Source organism: Anopheles aquasalis, chromosome 3, assembly GCF_943734665.1.
Source record: "Anopheles aquasalis chromosome 3, idAnoAquaMG_Q_19, whole genome shotgun sequence".
NCBI classification, from domain to species: domain Eukaryota; kingdom Metazoa; phylum Arthropoda; class Insecta; order Diptera; family Culicidae; genus Anopheles; species Anopheles aquasalis.
Window position 1 is genome coordinate 61856049 of NC_064878.1, and position 15000 is coordinate 61871048.

At 52.0% G+C, this 15000-nt stretch overlaps 5 protein-coding genes across 5 annotated transcripts in view; 3 read left to right on the plus strand and 2 right to left on the minus strand.

Moving 5' to 3' along the window:
* The window catches only part of LOC126578160 (protein YAE1 homolog), a 9351-nt gene extending 5069 nt beyond the window's left edge, over nucleotides 1-4282 (minus strand). The window contains exon 1 of the mRNA XM_050240465.1: nucleotides 4177-4282. The gene's annotated coding sequence lies outside the window, so the exon portion shown is untranslated. The remainder of the gene's footprint in view (nucleotides 1-4176) is intronic.
* Nucleotides 1-10577, minus strand: part of LOC126578145 (ribonuclease P protein subunit p25-like protein) — a 25935-nt gene extending 15358 nt beyond the window's left edge. The window contains exon 1 of the mRNA XM_050240449.1: nucleotides 10471-10577. The gene's annotated coding sequence lies outside the window, so the exon portion shown is untranslated. The remainder of the gene's footprint in view (nucleotides 1-10470) is intronic.
* Nucleotides 4673-10316, plus strand: LOC126578130 (aromatic-L-amino-acid decarboxylase). The gene is made up of 6 exons (XM_050240422.1): nucleotides 4673-5199; nucleotides 7508-7692; nucleotides 7794-8716; nucleotides 8805-8944; nucleotides 9354-9540; nucleotides 9642-10316. Exons 1-6 carry the CDS (start codon nucleotides 5070-5072, stop codon nucleotides 9802-9804), a joined length of 1728 nt encoding a protein of 575 aa, XP_050096379.1. The 5' UTR covers nucleotides 4673-5069; the 3' UTR covers nucleotides 9805-10316.
* A 729-nt stretch (nucleotides 10578-11306) lies between the features above and the next one.
* Nucleotides 11307-13748, plus strand: LOC126578129 (alkaline phosphatase-like). Its single transcript, XM_050240421.1, has 3 exons — nucleotides 11307-11559; nucleotides 11769-12121; nucleotides 12363-13748. The coding sequence occupies exons 1-3, from the start codon at nucleotides 11391-11393 to the stop codon at nucleotides 13578-13580; spliced, it is 1740 nt and encodes a 579-aa protein (XP_050096378.1). The 5' UTR covers nucleotides 11307-11390; the 3' UTR covers nucleotides 13581-13748.
* Nucleotides 13749-14310: 562 nt separating this feature from the next.
* LOC126578123 (importin-7) overlaps nucleotides 14311-15000 on the plus strand; it is an 8040-nt gene continuing 7350 nt past the window's right edge. The window contains exon 1 of the mRNA XM_050240414.1: nucleotides 14311-15000. This exon is cut by the window's right edge and continues 33 nt beyond it. Coding sequence (XP_050096371.1) covers nucleotides 14950-15000 — 51 coding nt within the window. The 5' untranslated portion in view covers nucleotides 14311-14949.

Consider the following 15000-nt stretch of genomic DNA (forward strand, 5'->3'; position numbering starts at 1 on the left):
CTGCAGACTCACGCAGTGAACGACGGCTTCATGAATGAGAATAGGGTTTCGGATGGATTCGCGGCAGGAGAGTGATCGATCTCGCGGTACTCACCGTTGGCCGGTGTACCTGTAGCTGTCCGTACATAATTCGCATAATTCGATGCCCCCCTTACCGATGACGCACTCATCGTGACGTTGCAGGTTTGTTGTATGGGTCTCTATTTGGGTTGGCTTTTTGGGAGAAACCGTACTTCATGTGCTTAGACAGTCGGCTGTACCGCTTGTGGTTTGCGCTCTCTCCATTGGTCGGCAATGGTGGACTTTGGACTGTTTACTTTGCATCATTTTTTATTTTTGCTGGCGTGGAGATTCACGACAGCAGACCAGAGATGAAGAGGAAGTTGCGCTGCCCTTTATTTGGCGCTAGGAATTCATGGACTATTCCGGGGAGAGTTGGTTTGGAGCGATTTGGTGGATTTTATGGTCCAAATTCCCCTCAAAACCACCCCAAAGAGGCACGGCAGCGGCATTGCAGAAACGGAACAAACGAGTGAATCATCATCATCAGTCCCAGTAGCCGCCGAGCCACCCCATTTGTTGAGCTGATGGTTCGTAGCAAAACTGTGTTAACCTAATTGTCACCCCTTAGGGGTGATGCACCATGGCCACTTGGCACCTTGTTCCCTGGCGTGATCGGTGTGTGTTCTCTGTTTACACCCCAACCCCCCCCCCCCCCTTCCCCCCGCCGGCGATCAAACTTGCAATCCCCTCATTGAATACGATCACTTCGAAATCGATTGTCTGTTGGGGGGGAATTGTGCTTGACGAAACAATATCAGAGCCTCTGTTTTGTTCTCCGAAAACGATTAAACAACAATGTGATGGCCCATAATCCACACCTTTTCCTGGGACCACGCCAGTAACTGTTCCCTCTCTGCACGGCTCGGCATTAGTGCAGAACAGTAGCTGTATGTTGACGATCCAGTCTGATGCAGAACGCATCGTTGTTGATTAGTGCATGCACATTTGGTTACTGCTTCTACAGCAAGGTAAGAGCTAAAATTATTTTAAATTAGTTCAATATACGCCGAGCGATCATCGATTAATAAGATAATTAGTTCAAATTTCTGCAATTCCAGTGTTGGAATGCGGGATTTTCCACTGCGAAACTGCGCAATTGTGAGCGTGGGTCGCGACGATGCAGTTTTGCCAATATTGTGAAAACAAACCGTAAGCCGTTCGCACAGATAACAGGCCAGTACACAACATACACCAGCTGCTCTGCCTTTACGCAGTTTATGATTCCCTTCTACTCCACTCCGGCGCCACATTTACCTTTCTAAGTGCAACGACGCAATGGAGAACGCACTCTAACCTAGTGCGTATGCAACGTCAAACAAGATCGATTACTTCCGCAGCCAGGCTTCACTAAGCACATCTGTCGCTTTTCACAGTCAGTCAGTCCGCTATGTTTGCATATTACTCAGTCAGCAGCTGGAAATCGCAACATCAGATCAGTGATAGTGGTGTGCTAACTGCGCAACCAACCATCCTGGTCCACCCGGTGGTAATGATGTTCTAAAGGGTTACGGCGGACTCAATGAGTCTCACATATCACCATCTCCTCGCATGATAAGCTTCCACGGGACGCCAGTTTGCGATCGCGATAAGCCACTATACTGCATATGAATCATAGCGGTCGCATCATTTGGAGGTTCTCGATAAGTGCGCCCGGGGTCTTATCACTGTTGCTATCCAGTCCGATCGATCGCAATGTGTCTCTCATACCAAAGAGTAGTAAGCAGAAGCAGCATGGTATCTACAAATTGGAATCAGATTTTCTCGACCAAAAACATTCGTAGAAATCAAACAAAAACAAACAATCACATTAGCATTGTTATCGTTGTCATGCGTGGTAACTATGCTGGATGCTTTCAATCAAAGTAACGTTCTATTCAGTAAATTGTTAGTTCTATTCAGTAAGAAGCATTGGAATAAAGAAGACACATTTTCCAGCGGACACCGCATTATCACAGTATTATTATGTGCCCCGTCATCTAAACACCAGGCGTCCCCATCGATGATTATATCATCGCAAAGCCCACAAAAGGGACAGGGGCCAAATTGATTACCGGTAACAAAAACAAACGTACACACGCAGCACGATAAGTGCAGAATCATAACTCTGATAAAAAATACCCCATTCTATAGCCAGTGGTTCCCGCGTTTAAACATCAAACGAGCGAAACAAACATGAAGTAATTAGAGCGATAAGGATGGAGGCGCAACATCACCCATGGTAGATTAAAAACGAAAAATCCCCCCGCGCATATCGGCGATGTGATTCACCGGCCGGCCAGGCCAGGCCAGGTGGTGGAAATGTAAGACCCCCCCAAGCCAGCAGACACGCAATGTAAGTATCGTGGCATCATTTCCCGGGGCGCGTTTTCATCAATGAATTTCCCAACAGAGCACACATCTGGTGGCGCGTGTGGCCCCGGTATGCCGTCAGACAACGGTCAGCGTGCTCTGGCTTCATTCAAACATCCGTATCTCGATGCGTGCGTGCGTGCGTCCGGCTTTCCATCGCGCGAATTGGCTGACAAACAAACGATAAATTTTGTGCAAATGTGTGGTTCTCGGCCAAATTGTTTGAAAGCATCTCATGACGTCACGCAGGAGGAGCATCATCAACGGGCCCCGCCGTAAATCATATCCTTCCGCCAAGTTCGATGACGATCGTAGGAGTTCACATAAATGAACCGCAAGCCACTTCACGTACCCTGTCTGCCGGTTTGCTGGGTACAACGGTCAATGAGAGATCGGACGGAGTTTGGAATTTGCTTAAACGCGCCCGCGCGCGCGCGCTCGCGTGTTAATTGACAAACTTCGGCTGTACTCTGACCACTGACAACAAGACCTGAGCATAACGGGCCACCCCACAAGAGTGGGTCCAAAGTGCGACCGACGTGCAGCATTACGTCAGACAGGTTCGATCGATCTGCGCTGTCCAAGGAATCAAGTGACCATTGTCGTCGTCATCACGAGGGCAGCACGTGTTTCGCTTCCCTACCCTGCTACTGGCCACAAGAGCCGCCAACATGCCGGCACCGTTTGTCTTCGGACAGCGAAGGTCTTGCAACGGGGAATCACCAGGAAACACGATCGATGAACGATTGATAGTAAACAGTGCGACATGATAGCTGCACATCGCCACGGCCAGAGATAGCCTACTGTTCCGTGGTCGAGTCGTGAATCAGCACGAACCGAGCGTTGGTGGAGGAATTTAAAGAATTTTTTCTCGTTAAAGCAAAATGGACACCTTGAAGCTGAAAGAAGGCGTTCACCGAGGAGGTTAATGTAAATAATCGGTTTACGATGTGGCAGCCTGAAGACTGGTACAAGACTACTTAAATCCCCAGGCCGTTCTCGGTACGCCCTAGACTCTGTAAACACCGATACGGCATTCATTGAATATTCTTTTGAAACTCCGGCGATTGGTCATAAACTTGGCCTGGTTTCATTGGGACCACGGCTCTCTCTCTCTCGGCTGGTATGTAGACTTCCCTCTCCTCCCCCCCCCCCCCTTTTTTTCGTACACCACGGCCCGGAAGGCATGAGTAAGACTATCCGGTTTCGATCTCTTTCCTCCAAAGGAAATACCACCGCCAGGAGTCGATTGATGAAGACAACATGAAGTCATCATCCGTCTCTGGAGGATATGAATCATGTATGCATTTGGCCGGGGGCCCGTTTTGGCATCTTCAGCGAGCCCAATCCAGGATACAGTTCTAGCCATCAAACATTGCAACCGAACTGAGCAGCCCCGCAATATTTGATGAGTAACGACCAATAATGCTGACCAGGAATGCAATAGTTGAAGGAATGTGCCGTTGCTATTGGCCAGCGCTTTTCTTGGGACTGCATGTATCATTCTTGAAAAGAGCCGCACTCGTCCAGAGTAATCCGATAAACGCAACGATAACGATATCGAGCCTCTGGCGACGATTTGAAGTGCAGAAGCTCATTTGCTTAAACATCCCGATTACCGAGCGGCTTCTGATAAGCGAACAGCGCTGCGATCGTGCCACCGTCGCTGGCATGTTCAATATTGACCTCCACGGGGCAAGCGGGGCACGTCTAGACCGCTTGCTGTTGATTCATGTTGCGAGATGGTTGCGTCTGGCTCCTTACCTTATGCTAGCGGATGGCAGGAATGGGCCGGACTTCTGAATCGGCACGGCACCACACAACACAGCTGTACTGACGCGGAACACGTGGAGCAACTAAGCACGCAGCGCATCATCATCAGCGCAACCCTCTAATGCCGCTCGTCGAGTGCTTGCCCTCTGAGCGAGCGGTGGGTCAACGGAAGGGACGGCGGGGGTTTGCCAATAGATCGGCGAGCCCATCGTGCTGGACTATGGCCCGCGAAACTACTCGTGATACTCGGGCGGAATTTCGTAGCCGAGAGAGATGAGTAGCCGAGGATTCACGTCATCCGGTATCCAAAAGGAACCGACCGAACGACGATTCGGCGCTATCTCTCTCTTTTTTGCTCACTATCTCGCTCTAGCTCTCTGTGAGTATGCTCTCGCGGCCACTGCAAAGGCGCAACGTTCGTGATGGCCTTTCGCGTAACGATAAAAGCTTTCGTGCGGTCCCGAACACCGCCAGTAACGATCTTTGAGCGCGAGCGCAAGCATTGCCTACAGAGCAAGAGAGCAAAGGCACGCGAAACCATCAGTATCCTTCCAAAAACTCAAAAATCCTGTGCTGCACGAGATAATTTCGCGGCACGACCCGAGAAAAGTGTTTGATTGAAACCGGATAAACGGGACAGTCAAGCAAGATCGATCGAGCAAAACAGAGTGGCAGTGAGTGGCCGCACAAGTGCGCCATCAGTAGACTGTAAGCGATCTACCATTAAGAAGTGATCGATTGGAATTGAGTGTGCGGGAGGAGCAAGAGGCAACGGGATTTCCACCGCATCTCGTTAACAAGTGTGTTGTGTGTTTGCTTGGAACGTTGGCAAAAACGGCAGGCCGTGATTGAAGAAACCGTGATAAATCAACAGCTTCAGCAAGATGAACACGGAGGAGTTTCGAAAGTACGGTAAACAGATGATCGATTACATCTGCGACTACGGGCAGACGATCGATACGCGTGACGTCGCACCGACGGTGGATCCGGGATTTTTGCGTCAACTGCTGCCAGGTAGGTTGTGGGAGTGCGCGTTGTGTTCTAGCGGCGATAACACAACCCTTTAGGGGGTGGAAACATTAAGACACAAAACACAATTCTAAGTGAACAGAGAAACAAGCCATTTTTGGCTAAAAGTGCAGACAGATGTACTCTCTTGTATTGTCGGTTACATGGCAGCGCAAGCGAGTGCAGCAAGAACCATCATGCTTCGGACGGTCTGGTCTGCTGATAGCATAGAAAACCTCTTGGCGTTCCAACGGCCCACGGTCTTACCTTCTAGTCCCACCACCAGAAGCGTCTTCACGTGACACGCTCAGTAACAAGCAGCTAATTACTAGCGGCGTGTTTCGCTCATTTCATTTCGCCAACCCGATAGCACCACCCCTCGGTGCCTAATGCGTAAGCATTCGCTGGCCGTTGCTGCTATGGCCTCTTGCTGCCCAGTCTCCCAGTCTCGCCGCCCCAGACTCTGACGTCCGTTTGAGTCGAGTCAACCTTCCCGTGGCACACAGGCTTAACCCGGTACCGGCGGCGATAATCCGTTTTGGCTCGGCTGCGGCTTACCCTTCCCTTGCGGACCCATGAAAGCGAGTTCAATGTTATCCCTTCAGTGACACGCGCCACCGTTCACCGGTGATGGTCGTCCATCGTCGTTAAGGTTTCAATTGCTCACGTTTTAGACCTCTCGAAGACGCCTCTTGAGCTCTCGAGACCAATGAAAGGGGGGGGAGAAGGTCGATCTGCCTTGAACGAAACCGGGACCGCACATGTCGCGCCCCATCGGTTGTGGCTAAGCCGCCGCCGCCGCCGGGGAGCACCGTTGCTGATCTTAACCGCGCGATTTGACGTAGGTGTCAAGAGTGACACGTTTTATTTTTGTTTGTTATCTCGTGACCAACGACACGACGGGACGGACGGGACGGACAGGACGAGCGAAACCCACCGGAAGTTGTCCCGCAGAGGAGTGGAATGTATATCTCGGTCAGACAATAGTGCGAGCGGTCCCAAACAACCTCCGGACAGGCCGGATGCTACAAAAACCGAGATCCGGAACATGCGATTGTCACACCAAAATCCCACATGAAGCCAGCAAGAGCTCGGTTCACTTGGATTGTCACACAAAGCATACCGGCACATCGACGGGCGACTACGGGGCGACGGTGTTGGTAAACAGCGTGTACAACATCGGCTTCCACTAAATTGGATACGGTCGTTGCGTGTCAGGCGATCGGTAGAAGCCGATATATTACATCACAATCTAGTAGCCCTCCCGGGGCGCGCGCGCGCCAGTGGTTTATTGATCTAGCGTTCTTCGAGTGCGCTTGTCTTGTGTCCAAGTGATTTTACCCAGAACAGAAGTTCCGTGTACTTCACAAACCGGTGCTAATCTGGGAAATCTCCCGGATATGGACGTTGGTCGTTTCGTTTCCTTTTTTCACTCCGTTCGCTCATTAACAACTCTTCGTCGCCGTAATTTTAACAGGGGGTTCACTGGACGGCCAGAAATGCCGAGTAACGTTGTCAGGCGAACCCAGCACGCGATGGAGATTTATTTACCGTGGAAGTTGCAGTGCAAGATACGGAAAATAAACCAGATGATAAGATGTCGCTCACACCGGTAACGTGCGATCATAAATATGTTCCGATCTAGGTTGATGGCTAGGTTGCTGCATTGCAGCGATGAGTGGAGGTGGACAGTGAGTCACGACACGTTGGAAGAAGCTGCCGTTCGCGTAAAGATCGGAGATGGTTAACCTCTTTTTTATTCTGAATCACAAAAACGGGACGTTCTTGGATGCTAAACATTTGGCAAACGCACCCCAATTTCGGCCCGTCGGTGCCATAGTAACCGAGCGCGCATGGTAACGCACCGTGTACCGCGTATCAAGTGACCAAATAGACATGGTCATCATAGTAAGCGGAATGAAGTGCGCTGCAGTTCACGATCGCGATGCAACGTAAATACTACGAGTCGGACCGGATCGAAACTCCCAGAATGATTGCAAAAACGCCGAAACGGGGTTTTACGAGGCATCGTGACCGAATGGAATCCGATGGTCGATTGTTTGCCGGAGGCGGGATGGGGGCTGGCCAACTAAAATTACATTCCGTGCGCTCTATCGACCGCACAACATGCGCACTATCGACCGCTCGATCGCTGACTTATCGAGTAAACATACGCATTTTACTACTCTCCATTAACCGCCTTGGACGACGACGACGACGCCAATGGCGAGACGACCACCACCATGACCTTCATTGTGGCATCCTCCTCCTCCTTCTCACCACCAACGATTTCTTCCGTTACGTTCGATTGCAGATGAGGCACCGCAGAAGGGCGAAGACTTTAAGCGCATGCTGGATGACGTCGAGACGAAGATCATGCCGAATATGGTGCACTGGAACCATCCGCGGTTCTTCGCCTACTTCCCGGCCGGCAACTCCTATCCGTCGATCCTGGGCGACATGCTGAGCAGTGCGATCGGGTCAATTGGTTTCTCATGGGTAAGTGTGTGCGTGGTGTAGAGCAAACATTTGCACAGCACTTGCGAGCCGGGGGACGCCATTTTCATCGCTCATCTCACCGATCCACCTTCCCTCCTTAGGCATCCAGTCCGGCCGCAACCGAGCTGGAGACGATCGTCCTCGATTGGTACGCGAAAGCGCTCGATCTCCCAGCATTCTTCCGCAGCGATGCAAAGGGTACGCGTGGTGGTGGCGTCCTGCAAGGATCGGCCTCCGAGTGTGCCCTCGTCTGCATGATGGCAGCCCGTGCCCGTGCGATCAAGGAACTGAAGGGTCCACACGTCGACGTACACGACAGCGTCTATCTGCCGCAGCTGGTGGCATACGCATCAAAGGAAGCACACTCATCGATCGAGAAGGCCGCCAAAATGGCGATCGTGAAGCTGCGAGCACTCGACACCGACAGTCGCGGTGTTTTCCGTGGTGACACCCTTCGCCAAGCGATACAGGAAGATTTGGCGCAAGGGTTAACACCGTTCTTCGTCGTGGCCACCGTCGGTACGACGTCGGCCTGTGTGTTCGATAATCTCGTCGAGATCGGACAGGTGTGCCGGGAGGTGCGCAGCATATGGTTCCACGTCGATGGTGCGTACGCTGGCAATTCTTTCATCCTGCCCGAGATGCGTCGGTTCAAGGAGGGGCTCGAGTACGCCGATTCCTTCAACACAAACCCCAACAAACTGCTGCTCACCAACTTTGACTGTTCGGCCATGTGGGTGAAGGATGTAAAGTCACTGACGACGGCACTGGCCGTCGATCCGCTCTATCTACAGCACGATCACAGCAGTGCGATCGACTACCGGCACTACGGTATCCCGCTGAGCCGCCGGTTCCGTGCACTGAAGCTGTGGTTCGTCTTCCGCTCGTACGGTATCGTGGGACTGCAGAAGTACATCCGCAATCACATCGCGCTCGCTAAGCGCTTCGAAGCGCTCGTCAATTCCGACGATCGTTTCGAGGTGCGAAACGACGTCAACCTGGGTTTGGTGTGCTTCCGGTTGAAGTGAGTATTCGAGTGTGAATTTTTGCGACGATTCTGGTGCAACTGGCGGCTAACAACGGCCCTCCGCTGTGTCTCTCGTTTTACACAGGCAACAGGATCGCATCAATCGGGATCTGCTGGCCAGAATCAACCAGTCGGGCAAGTTCCACATGACACCGGCCATGGTACGCGGCAAATACATCATCCGATTTTGCGTCACGTACGAGCACGCCACCGAAGAACACATCGGTAAGTTCCTTCCCCCCATTTCGAGAAGCGACAGTTTTAACACCATACGAGTGCACCTTCGCTTCCTCCACTCACACCCCGGTCCTGCTTCCACCTCATTGCGATCGATTAGCATAATTGTCGTTTATCGATTTTACACCCGATATGCCCGACGGCGGTACGGTGTACTCTCGATGGTACCACCGACCAGAATGATAATGATGGCCAAGAGTGCCAGGGGCGCAGATAAAACGGATATGACACATTATGGTGCAAAACACGTGCTTTATCACCGTCGTAGCATGATGCAACATTACGCAATGTGACCTGATATCAGCTAGAACGGGTTGCGTGGATTGATAACAACGAAACCACGGTGTTTGTAGGCTCAGCGCTAATCGGTTCCCTTCTCCTTTCTCCATTTCCGTAGATTATGCCTGGGAGGAAATAAAGAATTACGCCGAAGAGACACTGGTGGCCGAGTGTCCGGAGGAGGTGCAGGAGCCGACAACACCGACGGCCAAGAAAACACCGAAAAAGCTCACCCGCAGCATGTCCACCCGCTTCTCCTTCACGCGCAGCGTTTCGAGAGAGATCTTCGAGCGACAAAACAGTCGGTAAGTGAACGACTTCCGAACGGATCCAGTCCCGTACCGCCGTTCGTCTGCTAACCGAAATGTCCTAACCCGCCCTTCCTTCTCTCTTTTTTCCCTGCCAGCTCGCAACTTACTGATGGGTGCACACCGATCGTCATTATCGATACGGACGACATCCTGGAGAGCTTACAGCGTGCGTCGCGCATGAACGGTGAGCGAAGTGGCACGAACGAGACGTACGACGATGAAGGTGATACCGACAGCACCGACGAGGCCAGCAATTGACTAGGAGAAGGCCGCACCGCGGATTCCTGTAGCTCTCGATCGTCCGAAACGGGCGAATCGTCCGAGGGCCCAACAACCGCCGCAGTATCGCCGGTAACGGCCGGGAACGGCCTCGTCGCGGCCCTTAACCCGAAAGACAATGGGTGTAGCTGCCCGTACCATCGGCATCTGAGGCAGCACCTGCAGGAACCACGACCGGCCAAATCGAAAAGCTGCTCCCATATTAAGCAGTTGTGATAAGCTCCTTCTCGTCGTCATTGTCGTCGTTGTGGGCGACTACTGGTACCCCTGAACCGGTACCGACTGAAAAGTATTATTTATTTGTGTAATAACTGCTGTGGCCGTTAGCCGCTCTAGCAGCTCTAGCTCGTAAGAACCAATTTCCATCTCGCCATGACGCCAAGATTGCCACTCCGAAGGGTTGCAGCGTTGGTAATGCTTCTTTTCGTAGGCGCTTAAGAGTAATTAGTGTACTTAAAAGGCACGATAATAAACGTGAATGTTATATAGCACTCGATTCTGGTTCCGTTTCCGTTTGATTGTTGGCGCTTCAAGGGTTTAGTTGTTTACACTCAGGCCTGGGCGCGCTGGACGTTACACGTGCCGCACGGAACTAGTATACGGCAGAGCGATTTTCCCTGCTGTTAAATAGTGTGGAGAACTTACCGGATCACTTTTTGGAGTAGCTGGCAGGATAATTCACTAGATAACTTACTAAAAACTACACAATTTCCTTCGAAAACCACTTCGGTCTGCAAGCGGGCCGGCGCAGGTATTTGACAGATCCGAGGGGAAAAAAATCGTCAAAATATTTTGTTCCGTATTTTCACCAAAATTGTGGTGAGTTTTTGGTTAATCGAAAATTTAAACGTGCAACCGCAATACTAAAATAAAATCGTTGGAGTAACAGAAGCTGAACCTTTGCATAAGGTACGGATAACTTATGACTAAAATACAACCATTAGGACTGGGAGTAAGGTTAATTGTCTCTGAATTAATTCTTCAGACCAATTTCAGACAAAAATGTGGTTCGATCTGCAGCGCACCTCTCTGACCTCAAATACCTCTCTCAAACACCTCTGCGCTTTTGCAAAAAATAGAGAAACCATTGAATTTGCACCTCTCGGCAGTTTGCATTACGAATTGGCACTGAACCGGCCTTAAGAGCCATACACGAGATCATGCTGGTATTTGCGAAAAATTATGTTACGTGCCGCGCATTAATCCGCCCCAAAGATTATCTAGCGAATGAATTTGCATCCTGCAGAACCATCAGTTTTCCACACCGAGACTCGATCGGGCACCATAAAAGGACGCTACTGCGTGAAGTGCAAAAACAGTACCACCTCACACACCATCGCCGCGTAACACGTGTAGGTGATAGTGGCGCGCTGCTGAACTCTTCAGCTCCAGGCTCTGCGCTCTGCGATCGGTGGCCTATGAATGCTCTGATACTTCACTGCACCACATCAGTGTAACCAGCACACCGGTCACCCACGGACGTCCATAGCTCGCACGGTGGACAGACGAAGTGGGATCGCGCCACCGTCCTATCACTCTACAGCCCGCCACGGACGGACGGAACCATGGCCAGGCGACACTTTGCTGTTTGCGTTGCATTGCTGCTGATTGTGGTTGTGCATCAGAGTGATCAAACGATCGCCCAAAAATCCGCTGATCGATCAAGGACGGCCGAATCGTCGCCGCCAAGGTTCACCAACCAAGCTTCCGCCAATACGACCGAGAGTGAAAGCGGTAAGTTTCGTGTATCAGTGTATCAGAAAAGGAGCCGATCGATCGCCATTTGATCACTTTGTGCTCAGTGCTGTGGCAAAATGATGATGCGCGAAGCAAGGTAGCGAGAGGGAGAGAAAGATGCGAGCAATGGAGTGCGTAATCGGCACCCGCGTTACTCTTTTCCATTAAATATTGTTCCATCCCCTACCCACACGCGGCGCGGCCAGCAATCCATCCACCACCATCACCGATAGCGGCCACTGTTGCTGATGGCAATGATGTATCCCGGACGAAAGGAACTGAAACACCGGTACCGATACGCCAGAAGAGGCTAGTGTCGGCGGCGGACTTTGAGAAAACGGCCCAGTACTGGAACATCGGGGCCCAGCTGAAGGTGAAGCAGCATCTGATGCGTCGTTCGAACCGAAATGTGGCCAAAAATGTGGTCTTTTTCCTCGGTGACGGCATGTCGATACCGACCCTCGCCGCCAGCCGTATGTATCTCGGTCAGCAGCAAGGCCATACGGGCGAGGAAAGCCAGCTCTCGTTCGAAGAGTTCCCGGACGTTGGACTCGTGAAGGTGAGCACTGAACGGGGCTGAATGGTAATGTGGCTCTTGGTGGCGGCTTTTGGAGCAACAAAGTGCAAAGTTGGAGTTGGATTTTGAATAGTCTGTTACCGGCAGACCCGTGGCGTGCGAGCCAAAGAGTAGTTTCAGTGCTTTCACGGCCAGGCACGTTAGTCGAACGTGATGATATGCTGCCGCTGAGGGGCTGCCCCTTTTCTAATCTGTTTCTGGTGTGTTCTACCTTCCGCCGTAGACTTACTGTATCGACAAGCAGGTGGCGGATTCGGCTTGTTCGGCCACGGCGTACCTGTGCGGTGTGAAGGCCAACTATGCTACGATCGGTGTAACGGCGGCCGTCAACTACAGCAACTGTGCCGCCAGCCTCGACACTCGGAATCACGTGCAATCGATCTTGGCCTGGGCGCAGGCGGCCGGCAAGGCGACAGGATTTGTAACGACCACACGAGTCACGCATGCAAGCCCTGCCGGAACTTACGCACACACCTCAAACCGGGACTGGGAGTGTGATGACGATATGGTGCGCTTCGGTGCCGATCCGACCCAGTGCCAGGACATCGCCAGCCAGCTAGTGTACGGTGAGACGGGCAAGAAACTGCGAGTCATTCTGGGCGGTGGCCGGCGAAAGTTCATTCCGAAGGATCTGAAAGATGAGGACAACATTCCCGGTCAGCGGATGGACGGGGTCAATCTGATCTCCCAGTGGTACTACAGTAAACCGCTCGGAACGGCCCGGTACGTTTCGAACCGGGCGGATCTGTTGGCTCTAAACTTTACCGAGGTGGACTATCTGATGGGACTGTTCAATGCGGACCATCTACCGTTTCATCTCGATGCGCGACCGGATGTGGACCCTTCGCTCGGTGATCTTACGTACGCCGCGATCCGCACGCTCCAGAAGTACCCCGAAGGATACGTGCTGTTCGTGGAGGGAGGAAAGATCGATCTTGCTCACCATTTCACCAAAGCGGCGAAGGCACTTTCCGAGACGGTACAGCTTTCGGAAGCGGTTCAAGTGGCCCAGCAGCTATCCTCTTCCGACGATACGCTGCTACTGGTGACCGCAGACCATTCGCATACGATGTCCTTGTCGGGATACGCTAAGCGGGGTAACGACATTCTTGGTTTGAACGGACACCTGAGCGATGGTGATCGAAAGCCGTACACGACTCTCTCGTACGCAAACGGTCCCGGAGGACCGATAAACGGCCCCCGCGGCGAACGGGTCGTGCTAACGGAATCGATGGTACGCGATCGTGACTTCCAGTACCCGAAGGTGGTGCCGATGAAGTACGAAACACATGGTGGAGATGATGTGGCGCTCTTCGCCTACGGACCCTGGTCGCATCTTTTCGGCGGAATATATGAACAGAACGTCATACCGCACCTCATCGGCTATGCCGCCTGTATCGGGAGTGGGTTACACGCGTGCAACGAAAACGATAGCTCGTAAGGGCCGGTGGCCTGGCCGGGTCGAGCAACACGCGGCGTCTCGCAGTTTTTATCTTGTTTTGTTTCGTTTTTAATGCCGTCTTTTAATGCGTCTGTTGTGTTGTGTCGTAATCGTGTGTTTTGTAAATAAAATTGTCCCATCCCGTCCCATCGCTGGTACGGTAACAAAGTCGTCGCGACGGTGTTTACTATACGGTGCTGGCTGTACAACGGAGCCACGTGCCAACCGGGACTTCCTGTTTGAAACTGAGTACACATGGAATCGGACCTCGCTTATCCTCAATGAAAGAACAAGATTAGAGGGAATGTCCGCGATAGAATGTCTCTTTGTAGGATGCCTTTCGAGGTTCACGACGGTACGGAAATCCTTTTTTATTTTACTATGCTTCTTAATGAAATATTACGCTTATTTTAGATCTCATGTATAATCTTTGACATTCCAGTTTCTAAATTTGGTTGAAAGTTTACAGGTCTACACATTCCACAAGAATTTCCGTGCCGTTTTGGCAAAAGGATCCTTTTCCCTTCGACGATCCTGGAAGGATTTAGCGCGCGAACTCCAGAACCGAGCAGGGCAAGCAAAAGGCGCCAAGTATTTCGCCTTCAAGCAACGGCGCTGCTAATTTGCTGCAAGGGACAGTTTTTTATCTCGCTCTGCCCGATTCCCTGTAGGAAAGAGTGAGTGAGAAAAAGCATTTTCGTCTATTTCGTTTGCTGATCGGCTGAACCTTTGCACGCGCCGCCTTGCGCTAAAATTCCTACCGAAACGAGACCGAGACGACCGAGTGAAGGAAGGCGATCCTGGAACTCCTTTTTAGGTGCCGAATCCGCCGTGCATTTTGTGGTGCGATCTTCCCGGATAACCGCCAGGAGCCGCCGCTGCGTGCACCGGATTCCCTCGCGTGTCAACGTGTGCCGTCGCCGACGTCGTCGTCGCAGCTGCCGGTTTTTCTTCCGGAGGAATTTGCCGCTTGAACCGCGTGGTGTTTCTGGCGAGGAGGAAGAAGGCACTCTTCATCATCACACCGTTGTGGCCAAAGATTGTGCCCTCCTCCCGAATTCGCGAGTTAGTCGCTCCACCGGCCCTTCCCATCATCGCGATCCGCGAATCGATTTGTGCTTGTGTTCGTGGCTGTGTGTGCGTTCGTCGTCGGTGGTGAAATAATAAAATCCGTTTTGTGGCGTTCCGTGACTGGCCAAGAACCGTCCTCGTCGGTGGTGCTGCTGGAGGAGTAAACCGGCCTGCTGCCTAGCACTCAACTCTTTCGGCTTGTCCGTCGTTCGCGTTCGCGCCGTGCGTTTCGTGTGGCAAGTGATTTTAGGTTAGGGAAGGTGACGGTGACCGGCGACGATTTTTTAGGCAAGCAAAGATGGATAACGCCAAGATCGCGGAACTGCTGAGGGCCACGACTGAGCCGACG